Source organism: Falco biarmicus, chromosome 17, assembly GCF_023638135.1.
Source record: "Falco biarmicus isolate bFalBia1 chromosome 17, bFalBia1.pri, whole genome shotgun sequence".
NCBI classification, from domain to species: Eukaryota; Metazoa; Chordata; class Aves; order Falconiformes; family Falconidae; genus Falco; species Falco biarmicus.
In genome coordinates this window covers 6,309,556-6,327,918 of record NC_079304.1, presented here as the reverse complement: position 1 = coordinate 6,327,918, position 18,363 = coordinate 6,309,556, and the positions used below count along the sequence as shown (strand labels likewise).

At 62.4% G+C, this 18,363-nt stretch overlaps 1 protein-coding gene across 1 annotated transcript; it reads right to left on the bottom strand.

Annotated features, from left to right (window-relative positions):
- Nucleotides 1-614: 614 nt before the first annotated feature.
- On the bottom strand, nucleotides 615-17,854 carry FMNL1 (formin like 1). Its single transcript, XM_056362474.1, is given in 28 exon segments — nucleotides 615-2,196; nucleotides 2,799-2,922; nucleotides 3,079-3,177; nucleotides 3,442-3,543; nucleotides 3,798-3,961; nucleotides 4,068-4,197; nucleotides 4,554-4,634; nucleotides 4,790-4,858; nucleotides 4,956-5,190; nucleotides 5,610-5,812; nucleotides 6,290-6,411; nucleotides 6,531-6,765; nucleotides 6,768-6,817; nucleotides 7,025-7,268; nucleotides 7,382-7,483; nucleotides 7,576-7,725; nucleotides 7,818-7,928; nucleotides 8,218-8,292; nucleotides 8,623-8,716; nucleotides 8,792-8,868; nucleotides 9,114-9,222; nucleotides 10,436-10,576; nucleotides 10,817-10,900; nucleotides 11,420-11,493; nucleotides 11,575-11,658; nucleotides 11,910-11,993; nucleotides 17,707-17,788; nucleotides 17,790-17,854. Coding segments are annotated over 28 exon segments (3,294 nt in total). The 3' UTR covers nucleotides 615-2,092.
- Nucleotides 17,855-18,363: the final 509 nt, after the last annotated feature.

Here is an 18,363-nt window from a genome sequence, read left to right as displayed (position 1 = left end):
CCCCTGTAAGGTGCAGGTCAGCTCGGGGAAGGACCAGAGCACTTCTTGTCTCTGAGTACATCCCGGCCGAGCAGCCATGAAACAGCGTGTGCCAGACCTCGCCTCCTCGAGCCGGCTGCTCCCACACGCAGTGGATGGCAGCAACGGTGGCCCCTGCCACCAGGTAGCCCAGCAGGTCTGTACGTGGCCATGTGGGGGCCGGGGGTCCAGTAGCCCTCTCCTTAGGGATGCTTGTGAAGTAAGAAGTGGGACTGCTTTTTGGAAGAGCCGTAAGTCCTGGCTTTTCCCTTCTGTTGCCCTGTGGCATGTGTATTCCTTCTGTTTTCACCCATTTGATCATGCCTGCCTAGAGGCTGCCAGTCTTGGGGAGGGGGGGCAGGGCCTGCGGGGCTGAGCAGAGCCTTGAAGAGACCCTACCCCCTGGCTGCCATCATGGGCAAGTCAGAAATAGATCTTCCACATCAAAATGCTCAACGGTCGCCGCGCCTGGCAGCCGATCCTTGTGCAGGAGATAACACGTCGGTGGAGCAGCAAGCAGCAGCTCACGCATCTCTCCCTTCCCTGCAGCATCCCCCGCCTCCAGGTAAAGCTTCCCCCTTCCCACAGACAAGTGCTTTATCCTCAGAGTAATTTTATTACCAGTTCTGCTTTAGATTAAACAGGCCTTCAGTATATAAAAATAATGTATACAAATTAGCAGTTAATGTTTTCCATTTCTGGCTTAAAGGCATTTATAAGTTACACATTCATTTCCCTTCCCTCCCCTTTGAGCTTGCGTGCGGTACGGAGCCGGCTGGCGCAGAGCATCATAATTACAGCAGGAAGCGGTTGCTACTCTGGTGGACGGTGAGGGCTTACCCCAGGCTACGAGCTGCAGCGAGCGAGAGCGTACACGGCCGCCAGGTAGAGCGTGCCATACACGGCAGCAGGGCGAGCAGGGGCCATTTAATGAAGCTAATTGCGTGAGCAGGTTAATTGTGACAGTGCATGGTTTGGATTCACCCAGCAGCAGCAGGGCAGGGGAGGAATGGAGTCCAGTGTGTTATTTGGAAGCTTGTGCAGCTCTCTGGCCTCTTCCTCCTGCGACTGCAGCGGTGACCCTGCAGCATTTTGGGCTCACGGTGGTCGCTGGAGGCTGTCTAGCACCTGCTGCATGTCGCGGCCTGCAGCTCCTGCTCCCCAAGGGCTGACCATCACGGCTGGCTCCAAGAGGCTCCAGCCCTGACACAGGGGGTGGATGGATGGGGAGGGGCAGAGCTAGGTACCACCACGCAGAGACTTCAGGACAGTAAATCCTTGACCCTGCTGCTGATTGTCATAGCTACAGAGCCTCCCCTGCACTGAGGAACAGCCTAGTGCTGCTCACTGTGGCCTTAGGATCCTGGTGAGACCTTGTATATGGGTATCCCAGTCCCTGCTCCTATAGCACAGAGAAATTTTAAGGAAGACTTAAAAAAATCCCACTGTAAAATAGCACCCCTGCCAGCTCCTGGGGTACGGGGAGTGCCCAGGGTGGGATCGTTGCAGCAGGCTCCTCGCTGGAGGCACAGCCCCGTGCCGGCTCAGCTCTGCAGCAGAGAGCACAGGTCTCAAAGGGCACTGCAAGGCTGGGGGAGAGGGGGGAGATGTGCAGGGATTGCTGCATCCCTGGCGTATGACCCTCCGCCCCCCTGCAGCGGGAAATCAAAGGCACCAGCAAGCTGAAGAGTGGGGCACACCGGCGCACAGGGCTGACCCTGGGGCAGGCGTACAAGGGAGCAGCTCTAGGGGAGGGATGGGGCAGCCACTCTCCTCCTGCCAGGGCAAGCTGGGGCCCCTTCTGTACTCCCCCTTCCCTGCCTGTAGCCAGGAGGGTCCCCCAGCCCTGCCAGCCTGGAGGAGAGGAGCTCAGAGGCATTGCTAAGCAAGAAGTGAGGCATCCCTGCGCCAGACCCCAGGGCACGCAGGGCGGGAGCTGGCACACTAAGCAGCTGGAGCAGCTGGGAGCAGGCGCTGTGCCTCTGCCCTGCTTTGTCCGGGGCCAGTGGGTTGACATCCTGGGGTCCCATCTGTGGCAGAAGGATGGTCCTGGCAGCTGCAGGGCCGGCGCCGGTCACAGCGAGATGTCCGGTGTCACCTGCAGGCTCTGCCCCGCAGCCCGTTTCTTGGCACTGCCGCGGCCCTTGTCTGCGCGCCGGTATGGGTTGTTCCGCAGATCTGCAGCGGGAGAAAGTGTGGAGCTGGCTGAGCTCCCCTGCCCACCCGCTGACGGCTGGACCCCCTCCCCACCCAGGAGTCACACCTTTGGGTAGGAGGATGCTCAGGAGAAGCCCTAGCACAGAGCCAGGAGGAGCAGCAGCTACGAAGGGCCAACCAGCGGGACCCCGGCCCCTGGCTCAGGAGGGGGGCAAAGCCTAGCAGCCCCCATTGCCCTGCCGGCACCGCGCTGGCCCCACGTTACCTACAGAGGACTCTCCTCATTGAAGCTCACGTCGCAGAAGAGCCGGGACGAGCGTTTGCCCGTCCGGGCTGTGAAAGGAACAGTTTTCAGAGCTGAGTAGAGCAATCCAGAGAGACAGCGAGGAGGAGGAGAGAGGAGGAAGAAGCAGAAGAGGAGGAAGAGCTAATGAGACAGGGCAGGGAGCACTTGGCAGCTCTGCCGTGTGGGATAGATTTGGTCCCCGTAACGGGGCTCGGCGGCCCTCCAGCTCCTGGCTGTGACCGTCCCCTGCAGCCCCCCAGCACCAAGGGTCTCCCCGCCAGCACCAAGTCTGCCACAGGGGGGGACACCTGGCTGGTCACCTGCAATAATCTCTCACCTGAAATAATATCCTCGATGGCACCATCTTTGCCTTCGTAGATGAGCGGCTCCTTCACCATCTGCTTCTTCTTCAGCTCGGCGATCACGTCCATCTGCTGCCGCTTGGCTTTCTGGGTGGGCAACTGAGGTTGGGGACAGCGCGGGGTGAACGGTGTGGCCTCCCGCCGCACCCCAAAGGAGACGGGGTGCCCTCACCCTTGCTCTTCCACAGCAGGACCTGTTTTGCCCTTCCCCACCATGCAGCCCACCCAGGGCTGGACCCCTGACACGTGGGGCACCTTCACCTCAGGACGGTTCTCACTGCTGGGGGGGGCAGATTCTGGCTCTTTGGCCATGGCCTCCTGCTTCTTCCACAGCTCGATGTCCTGCTCTGCTTTCTTGGGAGAGGTACAGGGAGGGTGTGCTGAGCCAGAGGGGTCCTGCTGTGGGACAGCAGCCCCCCCCATCTCCCCCCAGCTCAGCTCCAGCATCCCTGAGCACCCCGAAGCACAGTGCTGAGCCCCAGGGTTTCCTGTCCTGTGAGCCCCAAGCCCCCAGCCCCGTGCACAGATTTTGCCAGTTACTCCAAAGTGGGGTCAGACCCCCCCCAAACCTTCTCCCAGCCCCCAGAAACACGGCACACACCCCCTGTCTCCTCCTACCTTGTAGGCTCTGATGAAGCGCATGAACATGGGGAAGAAGGTGGTGGGAGGACTGGTCTTGGGGTTCTCCCCAAAATATTCCACAGCCGACTCGTACGCCTCCTGCGGGCACAGACACCTCGACTGGGGGGCTGAGGCCGGGGCACCAGCACTCCCTCACCCACTGCCTCCTCCCAGCCTCTCCCACAACGCCATCCCCCTCCAAACCCCTCCCAGCTTTTCTGCTGGAGCCACATCCCAGCCGGGAGCCTCTCCCATGGAACAGACGTGTGGGCACAGGGCACCCCAGGGTGTCCCACCTAGGAATGGGGGGGCACAATCCCGCTCCACAACCCTGCGCTACCCCCAGCACCCACCTTGGCAGTTTTGCTGTCAGCCTGCAGCTTCTCCATCACCTCTGAGTTGACCTTGAGGAACTCCTTGAGCACGGGGCTGTCGTCCTGCCGCATGAACTCCTTGCGGGTCAGCTCCATCCCCTGCTGCAGGCTCCGCACGTCCTGCAACACGCTGTCCAGGGAGACTGCAGGGAGGGCGAGCAGTGCGGGGGTCAGAGCAGACTCGGAGAGACCCTGTACCATGGCTGCAGCCTGTCATGACTCCCCCAGCCCAGCGCCCATGGGCGCTACCTGTGCCCGCCTTGTCAAGGAAGTGTAGCTCGGTGTGGAAGCCGGTCAGCTCGGGGTACTTCTCCATGATCACCCGCACCAGGTAGTGCAGCAGTGTTTGCTTGCGGTCTGTTGACTTCATCTCCAGGAGCTGCGAGAGAACAGCGTCAGCCCCGACCCGCATCCTATCGCCCCCCGCACCGCCCCGCACCGCTCAGGGTAGGCTGCATCGATCCCTGCGGCTGGTTCTCATCTTCCTCCATCCCCACAGCTGCTCCCTGCATCCCTCCATCTCTACATATCTGATTTCTGCATCCTCCGAACCCCATGGCTATCTCTCGGGCATCTCCACCACTTTGGTTCCTCCCCCTGCCTCTCCAACCCTGGTCTCCTCATCCCTCCATCCCTACAGCTGGTCCTTGAGTCCCTCCATCCCCAAGGCTGATCCCCGGGCAGTGACAGTGTCCCCATGGCCCAGCAAAGGGGGCAGCCCTGTGGGGACCCTACCGCATCCAGGCTCTGCAGGCGGAAGCCGTAGGCTGCCCCGCGCTTGCTGCTGTTCATGTAGTTCCCAAAGGCCAGGACAATCTGTGGAGACACCACGGCTGGGGTACACAACCCGGCATGGATGGGGCACCCTGGGGAGGGGGCACAGCACCTACACATGCCCCAGCAGCGCCCTGCAGGCACCCATCCCAGCCCCACGTCCCTCCACCAGGGCCACCCTATGCCAAGCTCCAGACCTCAAGGATGTTGCGCAGTTTGCTGGAGGACTTGAGGGACATGGAGGCGGCGATAATGGCGTTGAGTTGCTGTGGATGGGAGGAAAAGCCCGTGAGTCTCGCTGCAGGGTGCCACCTCCTCGCAGCCCCCCACCCACAGCCACCCTGTGCCCCCCGCAGCACCCACCGGCATGAGCAGCTGGGCTGTGTCGTTGAAGTTGCCCAGGAAGATCATGACATTCATGCGCTCGGCCAGGCGTGGGATCTTGCTGAAGCGGATCATGAACTGATCCTCGTCTGAGAGCTCCTCCGGTGGCTGCTGCTCCCGCTCAAACTTCCCGATGAGTGTCCGCTCATACTCGGTGGGCAGGAAGCGCAGCAGCAGCTCCAGAAAATCGAGGCTCAGGGCTTGCTGGTCATACCTGTGGGTGGTGGGAAACCCGCAGTGCAGTCAGACCCTGCGACCAGCTCCCCAAGGCCCTGTCACCCATGGCTGGTCCCCGCATCCCCCCGTCTCTCTGCGCCTGGTCCCCGCATCCCCCCGTCTCTCTGCGCCTGGTCCCCGCATCCCCCCGTCTCTCTGCGCCTGGTCCCCGCATCCCCCCGTCTCTCTGCGCCTGGTCCCCGCATCCCCCCGTCTCTCTGCGCCTGGTTCCCGCATCCCCCCGTCTCTCTGCGCCTGGTTCCCGCATCCCCCCGTCTCTCTGCGCCTGGTTCCCGCATCCCCCCATCCCCCCAGCTGGTGCTATCACCCCTCCAACCCCAGCACACCCAACACCATCCCAGCCCCCTGGTGTAGCTGGGCTTGTGCCTGACCTCCCATCAAGGAGGGGACACTCACGTCTCGATGGCTGTGCAGATGTCCTGGATGCTGCGGCCGCCCTTGCGGAGTGTGATGGCCAGGTTTTTGGCTCGGTTGGATTCCATGAGGGTGACCTTGCTGGGAGCCTTCTGCATGGCCTTCACCTTGAGGGCACTGATGTCCAAGCCGGGGCCCTGTGCCTTGGTCTTAAACTGCTCCTCGAAGTCTCTCATGTCCAGCTCCTGCAGAGAGACAGGGCTGAAGGCACAGCAGGGAGGTGACACAGGACATCTGGGATGAGGACAGGGCCAGAGGGCGAGGACAAGGGGGTGAGGAGTGAGAGGATGAAGATGGAGCAAGGGGATGAGGTCAAGTTGATGGGATGTGGATGGAGCAAGGGGAAAAGGACAGGGACAGGAAGGGCGTAACGAGGGGACCAGAGGACGAAGATGTGGAAGAAACGGACAGGATGGGAGGATAAGGATGAAGCAAGAGGACAAGGACCAGGTGACCAAAGAAGGATGGCAGATACCATGTTTTCCTTTTCCGTGGTGCCAAGGAGCTGCTCCAACGTCCAGCTCCTCCAGCAGCCATGTGACACCCCAGATAGGCACAAGGGGGGCATGGAGGCAACCTCAGTGTGGGTGCAGTGTGGACTGGGGCTCTGGCCAACCAAGGGTGCTGCACCCAGACCCCCCCGGACCCTCCTGTGTCCTCACCTGCAGCACCTTCTCATCATTGAGCTCGGTGAAGACTGTGCCATTGATCTGGCTCGGCTTCAGGGCCACCCAGTTGAAGACTGGCATGCGAAACTTGGTCTGGATCGGCTTCTTCACCTTCACTGTGGGGTGACAGGGAGGGGGGACAACACATCATGGGGTGGGGGGCTCCCAAACCCACCCCAGGATTCCCCCAGCCCTCACCTGGGGGACATCTCCACCGTCCCTGGGCCACGCTTACCTGAACTGCCAGCAGGGTGAGGGGCAGCTGGCCCAGCTGGGAGCTCCCCACCCAGGGGTGGGGGTGGTGGAGGTGGGGGGACAGGGCCCTCCAACCCCCCTGGGAGCAGTGGGGGTGGGGGTGGCACTTGGGTGCCTGGGAGCGGAGGGGCTGGTGGGGGGTCGGTGCCTGCAGGCAATGGGAGTGCAGGGGGCACTGGGGGGCCAGGCTCAGCCCCCGGCAGGGGGGGGGGGGGGCGGGGGGGGGCGGTGTGCCAGGTGCTGCTGGAGGAGCCGGAGCCAAACCATCTGCAATGGAAAGAAGATGTGGGTGTGACGGTGGCACAGCAGGCACAGTGCCACCGCCGCATCCCCTCTGCCACCGAGTGACCCTGTGTCCCTGGGCACATCCCTGCGCCCCCCTCGGAGACACGCTGCTGCCGCACCCCTGTGCCACGTGTCCCCACTAGGAAGAGGACACTGCGGGCTGCTGCCATCCCCCTGCACCCATGGTACCTGTGCAGGTGGCAGTGGCGGCAGCAGTGGCGGCAGCAGTGGCCTCTCCAGTAACCACGGGGGCTGCTGGCGTTTCTATGACGACGGGAACAATTTTGATGGCGACGTCTCCGTCAGGCCCACGCAGGATCTGCACCAAGCCCTTCTCCTCCAGCTCTGCCAGCTGCCGCTCCAGCGCCAGCCGGTAGCACTCCTGGGGCTGCGGGGCCGGTGGGCTGGGTGGCCGTGGCGGGCTCAGTTGCTCCTGCAGTGGTGACAAGCCCCAGCAGATCACCGGTGTCCCACTGCACCCCTCAAACCCCGGCCCCCCAGGCACCCACCCCTGCCTGCAGCACCGTAACGCCCATGGGTGCTCACCCGCAGTGCCTCCAGCTCCTGCCGCGCCTGGCTCAGCTGCTTCTCCAGCTCCGCTATCTTGGCCATGGAGTCGTTCTCCGCATCCTGCAGCTTCTCCGTCAACTGCAGGGGACGAAGTGACGTTGCTCAGCCCCATCCTCATCCCTCCCTCGGGGCTGGCGTCAGCAACTCCTGCCCACGCACCCGCATCCCACCTGGCTGACGTGCTCCTGCAGCTCCTCCATGTGCTCCAGCACCGCCGTCTTGGTCTCCGAGTCCTCCAGCACGGCCCCCACATCGAAGATGTTGTCCAGGTAGGCTTGGATCTGCACCTGCAGCTTGTCACTCTCGGTGAGACGGAGACTCTGCCATGAGACAGCCAGTGGCACCGTCACAGGGCACCCACCCCTCCCCCCAGCAGCAGGGCTCAGCACCGGGGCGGTGCAGGATGACCCACCTCCAGGTACTGGTCCAGCCCCAGGTGGGTGAACTCATATTGCAGGAAGACGCGGAAGTTCATGTTCTCCACCGAGTGAACCACGATGTTGATGAACTGCATGCAGGCCACCTGCGGGACAGGCACAGGCTCAATGTGGCCACCAGCATGGCATGTTGGCCCAGTAATCCTTGGGAACACGGTGCCCCAGGTAGTGCACAGTGGACTGGTGGCTCTCGGGGATGTGGTGGCCCCTGGAGTATGCAGGGCGGTTTCACAGCCCTGGGGAAGCACCAGCAGCCCAGCAGCCCTGGGGGACACCACAGCCCTTGGCACACCCAGGACAGGACAGTGGCTCAGCTGCCCCTTGGGCACACAGTGCCCCTGGGGACAGCAGAGCACCAGCCCTACAGCTGCTCACCATGAAGTCGATGTTGGTGTCCTCGTTTCGGAAATACTCCATCAACTTCTCAAAGCGGTTCTTCTCCCCGCAGACCTGGGGTGGGAGAGCAGGGGGCTGAGGGCCAGGTGGGACACAGCCAGGGTGGGCACCCAGGGATGCGGCAAGGCAGGAGGCACCTGCCAGGGATGTCATCCCAACTCTGACAGGTGCTGCCCGCCACCCAGTCCAGCTGCGATGTGGTCCTGGCATGGGGACATCGAGCCCAATGGCTGGAGCACCCACAAGCAAGTGACAGGACAGGCGTTGTCAGGACAGAGGATGCCCTGATGATGCAGGGCTCTGCCACACAGAGAAACTGAGGCACGAACCCAGCCAGAGCACAGGTGTCAGTGTGGGGACCATGCATGGCTGCTGAGGACTCACCTCCTTGAAGTTGTCAAAGGCGGCCAGGATGATGTCATGGCCACCTCGGACAAGGCAGACGGCAGCCAGCAGCTCCAGCACCAGCGCCTTGGTCCTGCAGACATGGGGTGGGAGGGGGTTGGGGCCGTGGCACGGGCTGGGGGACGGGGGGACAGGGGATGGGTCCTACCTGGCGTTCTTGTTGTTGAGGCTGAGGGTGATCTCGTTGACGCAGGCTGGGTGGTTCATCACCAGGCTGAAGCCAGACTTGGGGGCAAAAGGAGCATTAATGGGGTTGTGCATCCTCCTGTCCCCAGCCCAGGGATGCTCCAGGACCTTGGGACATCCCCACACCACATCCCCACCAGACGCGAGGTTGAGTGAGGACATCTCAGAGCGAGGGGATGGCGACCAGGTCCCACCCTGACCCCTGACCCTGAAGATGGCCCCACAGGGGCTGAAGGCTTTCGAGGAGCCCCAGGTGGGTCCCCGAAGACCCTGCCCTCCCCCACCTGGTAGTTCATGATGGCGCGGAGACACATGATGCAGACATGGACGTCATCCTTCTGGTTGATGAGGCGGGAGTTCCTAAGTGCCTTCCTGCTGTGCGAGGGGTTCAGCCTGGGTGGGCGAAAGGGCACTGAGCAGGGGCTGGGGGGCAGCCGGGGCGGCGCAGCGCAAAGCCGGGGGGGGTGGGGGGGGGTGGGGGGGGTGGGCAGCAAGAGCGAGAAGACACCAAGGGACCTGGACAGTTGTGTCCCCACGGGAGAGACCCCCCCACGTCCATGTCCGTCTACAAGCGCTTGGGCTGCTGGGGTGCTGGGGGTGGGATGGGTGTGCACAAGGTGGTCTCAGAGGCTCACCGGGGTGGGTAGGAGCTGCTGGGTGACCTGGGGCTACTGTCCCCATCACTGCCCAGGGCACTGCAGGGGACGCTGGGGTGGACGTGGCGGAGGAGGGTGTGGATGTGCTGGTTCGAGAGGCAGCAGCTGGAGGTGCGTTAGAGCCTGCAGGACAGGAGGGAGAAACGGGGCTCCCGCGGCGCCCCTGGGACACCCAGGCTTGGGGACACAGCTGGGGGACAAGGGCTGGGACCCCCTCCGGGTGCCACGTCTCTCCTGACCTGTCCCTGGGGCTGGAGGGGGACACCTCGGCTCCTCCAGAGCTGCTGGCAGGCGATCAGGGACCCCCATGGTCCCCGGGGTGCCACATTACGGCTCCCAGGGTGACTGTGGTGGGGTGTCCCCTGGGACCCCCCCCCTCTGCCCACTGGGGATGCCCCACAGGCACTGTCCCCAATGCCGGTGACTGGCAGCGGAGTCCCACCAGGGTGTCCCTGTCCCGCCAGTGCCCTGGCCCCGTCACCTACCGTCAGCGCGTCCCCCGGCAGCGTGCAAGAGAAGAGCGGGATTAGAAGGGGGCTGCAGGGGTGAACGGCGCCAAGCGAGAGCCACCAGCCACGGGGACCGGCCACGGGGGTCGCAGGCCATTCCTCCACCCCGGTTTTAAACTTGGGGGGGAACGATTTGCAATTTGCTCCCCCAAATTCTCCAGCATCTCCAATTTTTGCTTATTCGTGGATTTTACCCAGAGCATCCCACAAGGGTCACGGTGTGGGGCTGGGGGCCGGCTGGGGGCCTGCAGGGTTTGTCCCTTGCATGCATACATGGGGACGTGGCTTTGTCCCCCCCTAAACCAGCGACGGGGACCCATTTTTAGGACCAGGCCTGCGTCTCCCTGCCGAGCCCCTCTCTGAGCATGGCGCGGCTGGGGGTGCAGCGAGGCGGGGAGCATGGAGGCCGAGGGGGACAGCTGGGGACGGACCACGTGTTACCTTACAGTGAGGTGCCGCACTTTGGAGGAGCCCTGGGTGGGGGACGAGGAGCTGCTTTTGCTCAGGTCCTCCAGCGACCGCTCCAGGACCTTGCCCTTGTCAGAGCCTGGGCTGCCGTTCTCGGCGCTCTCCATGTCGTACCTGGTGGCCCGTGGGGACACAGAGGTGGGTGAGATGTGGCACCCCGATATGGGCAGACACCCCCACCGGGGTCCCCAAGGCTGGGGATGCTGGGATGTTCTGCTCAACCCTAGCGATGGAGGATCCTTAGCTCCATCACTCCCATGCTGGGGAAGAGCCCCCCAGGACATCCCCAGCCTCACTGAGTCCCAGGGGAGGCTGGCCCTGGCCTGGGGGATGGGGCAGCCGGTGGTGACATACGCGACGGAGCACTGGGCAAAGGCGAGGTACTCCAGCAGCACATCCAGCCCCTTGTTCTCCTCGTTGAGGAACTCCTGGACCCAGCTGTGGGGTGCAGGGGGTTAGTGGGCTCCGACAGCCCTCCTCACCCTCCCATCTCCCTGCTCCAGCCCCTCAGTGGAGCCACCCCCGGTCAGAGGTCCCCAGCGAGGGTGGGACACGCTGTGGACATGAGGTGGCACCGTGAGCTGGCACACCTCCCGATGCATGGGCAGGGGACAGCCCAGGGGCTCTGCTGCCACCACTGCAGGACAGCTTGACCCTGGGTGGTGGGACACAGGCACCCATAGCTCAGAACCCACCACACCGTGAGGGGTTGGGACACGCAGGGTGGGGACCAGGGTCCATCCTGGCACCCAGGGGGTACCAGAGAGCCAAAATGGGGTTCAGGTCCTACAGCACCCCCGTCCTCCCATCAGAGCCATCTCAGAGGGGCAGGATGAGGCCACCAGCCTCCACATCCTGCTGTCACCCCCACGGCCACAAGCCACTGCCAATCTCTCTGCCAGCAACGCCGGGGACAGCAGTGGCAGCTGGGTGACGACAAGGACGCCTCACCCTTACCCGATGTAGTTGGTCCTCAAGGAAATCTCCAGTTCCCGGAGAACCTGTGTCGATTCCTGTACTCGCCTCTTGAACTATGGGATGGGGAGAGCTGTTGGCACTGTCCCCACGCCCAACCCAGGAAGGGGACACGGGGTGCAAGGGGGAGTCCTCACCTTCCTGCTTACGCCACCCGTGTCCAAGTAGCTCTTCAGCTTCTGGATGTAGGCAGATGGTGGGTTTTTCACCTGGAAACGCTCCTACGAGCCCCAGAGAGAGGCTGAAACCAAACCGCCCGCCCGTGGCGCAGGGACATGCCACTGTCTCTGCAGCAGCCAGTGTCCCTGTCCCTGCCCCTGTACTGCATCAACGTTTAATCAGGTTAATGAGGCACTGTCGCGCTAACAGGGACGGATGTCAGCACTCGGCACATGCCAGGTTGGTGCCTGTTCCACAAGTGGCACTTGGGGACAGGGACAGCACCAGAGACACTGTGACACCTGGACCTCACCTGGTCACAGATGAGCTCCCACTTCTTCTCATTGTCATACTGGTTGAGCAGCTTCATCTTGTCTGGGGGCAGGTTCATGGAGTTCTGTGGGGTGATAGTGTCAGGGTTGGGGTCATCCCCCGAAACATGCCCAGGGGCTGTAGCACCCACTGCTCATCCAGCATCCGGTGTCCTTGCTCAGTGGTGGGAGGATGGGGATATCAGGGGGAGGATGGGGACACGACCATTCCCAGGATGTTTGCATCCCACCAGCCATGGGCCCATCAGCAATGTCCCCACCTGGGGCTCCCCGAGGCAGAAGGTGTTATTGGAGGACAGGAGGAAAAACTGGACCCGTCCATCCGTGTCACAAGCGCACAATGCTACCAGCCTCAGCCAGCCCAGTTCTGGTGAGGAGCAGAGACACAGGCTGGGGACACAGCTGAGGAACCCCAGAGCCTGGGCCCTGCTCAGGGATGACGGTCACCTCCCAGTCCCCCGCCGCAGGTGCGTGACGAGCCCAGCTGGTGAAACCAGCATTTCTTTAGAGACATGATGTCAGGGCAGAGTCTGGTGTGTCACCACATCCCTCCGCAACACCATTGCACAACCCTGGCCCCCGTCACCCCCCCGGGGCCACCGTGGCAGGACATGATGTGGTTTCCGCTCTCCAAACGGCACGAGGCAGCTGCCGAAACCACTCCACACCACAGCCGGGGGCTTCAGGGGGCTCCCGGTGCTGCTCCTGCCGCTGGGGTGCTCAGGGCACCCAGCAGGTCCCTAAGGGACACCATAGGGTGACCGGCAGAGCCTTTAACAGAGCCCTCACCATGGCCTGGGCCAGGCTGGGAGCTCAGCTCTGGTCACAGGTGATTTATTTTCCCCAAAGAACCATTTCTTGGTGATCCAGCCCCCAGGGAGATGCAGGAGCTGAGGCTGCTGCTCGCCTGGAGAGCCCGGCCATGCTGGCACATGGAGGCAACACGCAGCCCCGGGTCACCTTTAACATCCAGCTTTAGGGTCCCCTGATGTTAAGGACTGGGCGTGTGGGGTGCAGGCACCCTGGGACAACCATATCCTTGGGGAAAAGGCATCTCCCACGGGTTTGGTTGCACACAGAAGAGCAGGTCCAAGAGGAGAGGTGCCACAGTGGCGGGCAGGAGCAGAAACCTCACCACCTGCCTCCACCAAGGACCTGTCGAGCTGCTTTTGCAAGAAGTCAAAATCAGGAGACGTGGGCGGGAAGGAGCCAGCACTCGGCCAGATTTAGCCAGGGGACAGCTCGCACGGAGAGCTCTGCAGGGAGGGTAAAATCAGACGGCAGGGTCAGAAACAGCCTCATTGCAAAGCTGACGAGGCTGCACCGGATCTGCCAGCTGAACCCAGGGTGGGCTAAGTGGCAGCAGCACCTGGATGTCCCCTTTGCTGCAGAGCCCTGTCCTTGTGGTCCCCAAGTTGCCATCCTTGGAGTAGATGAGCCCCCCCAGGAGGGTCAGGCCAAGGGACATGGCTGCGCCAAGAGGACTACATGCCCAAACACCCCACCCAGGGCTACAGCAGCACCTATGGCACGTTGTTAGGTGCTCTTGGCAGAGGGGGGATGGTGGCACCTGGACCACCTTTTCCAGTCGACTATGTGTGGGACTTGGAAAAACCAGGACCAAGCACAACCGGTGGGACAGGACCTCCCATGGGTTCCCCACCACGGGGATGCAGGTGGGGCAGGGGGATGCTGGGGATGTCCCTACGGAGGCGGTTCTGCCACAGAGCCCTGCAGTCCCTCCTCACAAGCAGGGCTGGGCTGGGTGGCAGGATGTGGCACAGTTCGGGTACAAACTGGGTGGTGGCTGCATCCCGCCACGGCCCCAGATGGGCACGTGGTGCTGGGGGGGAGGAAGTGGCTCCACTCTAGTCCTCAGCATCAACCAGCAGCGTGAAGAAACTGGCTCATTTCCTGCTGGGGATCAGGGGACTGGTGCTGTGGGAGGTGTGGGGCAGGGTGGGTGATGTGGGGCAGGGCAGCAGCCAAGCACATCAGAGGTGTCAGAGGAAGGACTTAGTCCTTCTCCTCGGGGGACAAGGATGGAGAAGCCACAGGGGCTTGGCCCCAGCAGCCACATCCCACCTCCCATCACTCTCCGGCCGGCACCCAGCACCCTTGTCCCACCCCAGTGTGGGGCTTCCCCAGCCTCCCAGCAGCATCACAGCCCACCAGGTTAATGAATGGATGCCACCAAACATCCCCCACCAACCCTCCTGGGACACAGGGTGCCATGGAGCCTACAGTGCCATCCCACCCATGTCCAGCACCAGGATGCAGCCAGCCAGGACCCACCAGCTCAGCCAACACCAGCCGTAGGGCTGAGCTGGGCTTTACCCTGCACCTAAAACTGAGGCTGGGGTGACGTAAAGCAGCACCTACATCATTTTCCGGTATGAAAAGACCTTTTCATATTGCAGCACCCACAGCGCTGGGGCTGCTGCCGTCGGAGAGATGGAACTATTCTGGGCGTCAGACACCTTTATTTTGTTCTGCACATGAGCGGTCAGAGCTGAGCAGAGCCAGGCTCTGCACCAAACCTCAGCACAAAAAATTCAAAGCATCCTTTACGGAAGTGTTTGCTCTGAAACACCGATGGGCTGGAGTGAAAACCAGGCTGAACCCAGAGAGCATCGTTTCTGGGGCGTGTGGGGGATGTGCAGCCATGAGATGGGGATGGAAAGCCTTGCTGGCATGTGGCATGGGAGAGCATCCCAGTCCAGACATCGGGTACCAGCCTTGCCCGCTGCAGGGAAGGGGCCAAAGCAGCCCCAAGATGGCAGGTTTGGGGCTTTCACCGGCCACAGGAAGGACTAAGGTCGCCAGGTGCCTGAGCTAGTGGCCAATGGACCACCCCGCTCCCGGGATTCTCCATCCCTTATGGCCACAGAGTGTGATACTCCCACCCAAGGGGCTTTGGGACGTGCCCAGCCCCACAGCACCAGCCAACCCACGGCATCCCCTCCAGTGACCCTGACTGCCACTGGACCCGTCCTCCTGCCTCTTCCCAAGGCTCAGAGCTGGGCACCCAGCAGGATCAGGCCCACTGAGGGCTCTCCTGCATGCAGCCAGCCAGGCTGGGCAATGCTCCCAGGACCAGCTCCTCCCACCAGGGAACCCCTGGATCCAGCCAGGTGCCATACCCACCACATGCCAGGCAGGGACAAGCCAGCAGAGGAGCAGAAGGGTCCCTGTGGATGGCCGGATCCTGCTGCAAGGGTGGCAAGGAGCAGGCTGAGGGGTGGGTGGCTGCTGCTGCCTGCTGCTCCTGGCTCTATTTTAAGAATGAGCCGAAGCTGCTCTCAGCACAGGCTGGAGAAGTGAGCCTGATGCAGCCACCATGCCCACAGCCCCAGCGGGTGCCTGGTGCCCCCTCGTACCCACACACGGGGGGGAGCCCTGCACTGGGACACCCTCCTCATTCAGCCAGGGCCTGATCCATCACAAGCCATTCCCCTCTCTACCCCAGGCACACGGCCCCCATGGGGGCACCTCATCGCAGCCCCCACAGCAACCAGCCGGACTCGGCCACCGCGCCAGGACCGGGTGCAGGATGGATCCAGCTTTAGAAAGCCAAGCATCAGGTTTCCTTCTCAGTTGAGCAGAGGCCGACACTGCAGCTGGCGCTCACTGGGGATCAGTCTCACCACTGAAGCCAACAGCACATCCGCAAACATCTGCAGCAGTGACGTTTACCATACTCTCCCCCAGGTCCTGGGAGAGGAGGCAGCAAAGCCCCTGCCAGCAACCCCCCCCTGCCGGAGCAGCCCCTGTGCCCATCGGCCGCCATCCCCAAGGCTCCAACCAACCCCCCCAGCTATTCCCAGCTTCACCTCCACCACACCCTCAATTCCCAAATTAATTTATATATTCCCAACTGCTGCCTCTTGACATGCAAAAGGGGAAAAGTCCTGACTGCTCCAAGTGGGAGCATCTCTATCCCAGCAGCAAAGATGCTCCATTTCCTTCTCTCCATCCCAAAAAGCCACCTGGGCACATCCCAGACCGCTTGGCATAGGGACAACCCATTGCTCTGCCAGGGCAGCATCTGCCACAGTACCCTCCCTGGGCAGAAGTCAGCTTTTGAGGATAAAACTAAACTCCCCATTTCTTGGCATGGGCTGGGTTTATCCAGTTTGGATCCTCTGCGCTCTGCCGTTGGCTTTTCTGCCCAGGCTTTGCCCTACCAGTTCTCCCAGTCTGGGATGTCCAGCCCAAAATGGTTTGCACAGATGTGCGCACATGGCATCACTGTAACCATGGCAACATGTCAGAGCTGGATCATGCCCCACCAGGAGATTGCCAGCCCATCCCCTCCTGCTCCATCACTGATCTCACAAGCTCAGGAGGTGGAAGAATGAATCCCGAGTCACGGAACATGGTTGGGGTGGGTGATGGCGGAGGGATGTCCCCAGTCCCTATCCCCCTCTGCCGCCCAGGGGTCCCAAAGTCCCACCAGCCACGAGAAGGGGAAAGGGAACCTGTGAAAGGAGGAAGCAAGATTGGGACAGCGATTTCACAAGGCACTCAGTTCCCGTCTGGCCGAACCCCAGCTCCCTGGGTCCCCTGGTTCCCAGGAAAGGGCTTTCCCTCGCGAAGGCGGCGAGGGCCTGGAGCAGCGCTTTCCCCTTTTCCAATGTTTTTTCACTTTAGGATTTGCAACCCGCCACCACCCAGCTGGGCAAAACGCGCCATTTCCTGAGGCCTTGCAGCAGCAGCGGAAGCACCCTGAGGTCCCTGCCACCACCTTCCCCTCCTGCCGCCACCACCACCACCACACCTGGCAGCCATTGCTGGCACCACCGCCCAGCTCAGCCGCCTGCCACCATGGGCATCCCACTGCAAAGCCCCCTCCTCGGGGATTTGGGGGCCCCATGCAGGTCCCCGCCTTGCAAAGCTCTTCACCGTCACTGCCCCGCGCCAGGGGCCGGGAGGCGGTGGCGGCTCTAGCTGCTATGCCCATCCCTAAATAATCCTCCTACAAATGCCACACGAGAAAAAAAAGCTTCCCAACGATTTGTGCTCAGGGCTGGGATGGTAGATCCCACCTGGTGGATCCTACCCAGTGGATCCCAGTGTACCAGCATCTGCAGGAGCTTTTCCCTGTGGTTGCTCCCGGCACAGGGAGGGCAACTCCAGCTCCCACCGGGGAAACAGGGCGTTAAAGCCGCATTTTTTTTTCCCAGCTCGACTCTCCACCACGGAGCGTTTTGGGAGAGGGTGCGGGATGGAGTGTGGCTGGCTCCCCCGGTGGGACCGCGGCGCGAAGGTCACGGCCAGCCGCCAAGGACGGAGGGCAGCAGGCGCGAACTGCTCTCCCCCAGCTCCCGGGATTCCAAGGAGCTGTCATCCCACGAGAACGCGGCTTGGGGGGGACACCGGGAGCGATGCCGGTGGTTTATCCCAGGAGAAGGGCCCCGGGAAGGAGGAGGCAGGGGAGGGCGGTGAGCCTCGCCATCCGCAGCACCGGCTGCCTGCAGCACACTGCCGGCTGCGGGCCCTGCCAGCTCCCCGCCACGGCCGGGTGTCCCGCAGCCGGGGTCACCCCAACAGTGGGTGGATCCCCCCGTGCCCCCCGGGGGACCGCACCGGCTGTGGGGCATCCCGCGGGCTGGGTCGAGCATCCCCCGGGAGTAACCAGCGGAACCATTACCCTTACTAATGACAAATACTACATCAGCCGGGGTGGATTTAATTAATCGCTCGACTAATAAAATGAGAACAGAGCAAAACTGCCGCCGGGGTGGGATGCGGACGCCCGCGTCCCCCCGCACTCACCAGGACGCGGCCGAAGCGCTCCTCCAGCTCGGCGGCGGTGGGCATGGGCTGCCGGGCGGGCGGCGGGGCGGCGCCGGGGGGGGGGGCCTGGGGGCCGGGGGTCGCGCCCCGCCGCCCCCCCCTCCATGCCGCCGGCCGCGTTGCCCATGGCGGGCTGGGCTGGGCTGGGCTGGGCTCGGCCCGCGCTGCTCCCCCGCCCGCGCTCCCCGCCTCAGCAGCGGCTCTCGGCACCCGCCGCTCCCGCGGGGCGTTATCGCGCCCGGCGCCCCGCCCCCGCCCCCGCCCGCCCCGCCCCCGCCCCCGCCCGCCCCGCCCCCGCCCCCACACGCCCCGCCCCCGCCGCACCTGCCGCCGCCCGCCCCGGCCATGAATCGCCAGGACTTTTTTTCTGTCTCTTTTTAATTAATTCGTCCTAATTAGTTATTACGGAAAAAGAAATAATTGTCGCTTCATTTCTATTTTCTTCATTTTCTAATTTATGCGCTTAATATTTCATCTTACTGTTTTTCTTTTGGTTTATCATTTTGCTTCATTTTTAATTCACACTGTTTTTTCTTTCATTCTTAATTTCCATTTTTATTTTATTTTTTTTACTGCAATTTTTACCTTATTTATTTAATTGTATTTACTTTTTAAATAGTTAATATTTCCTTTCCC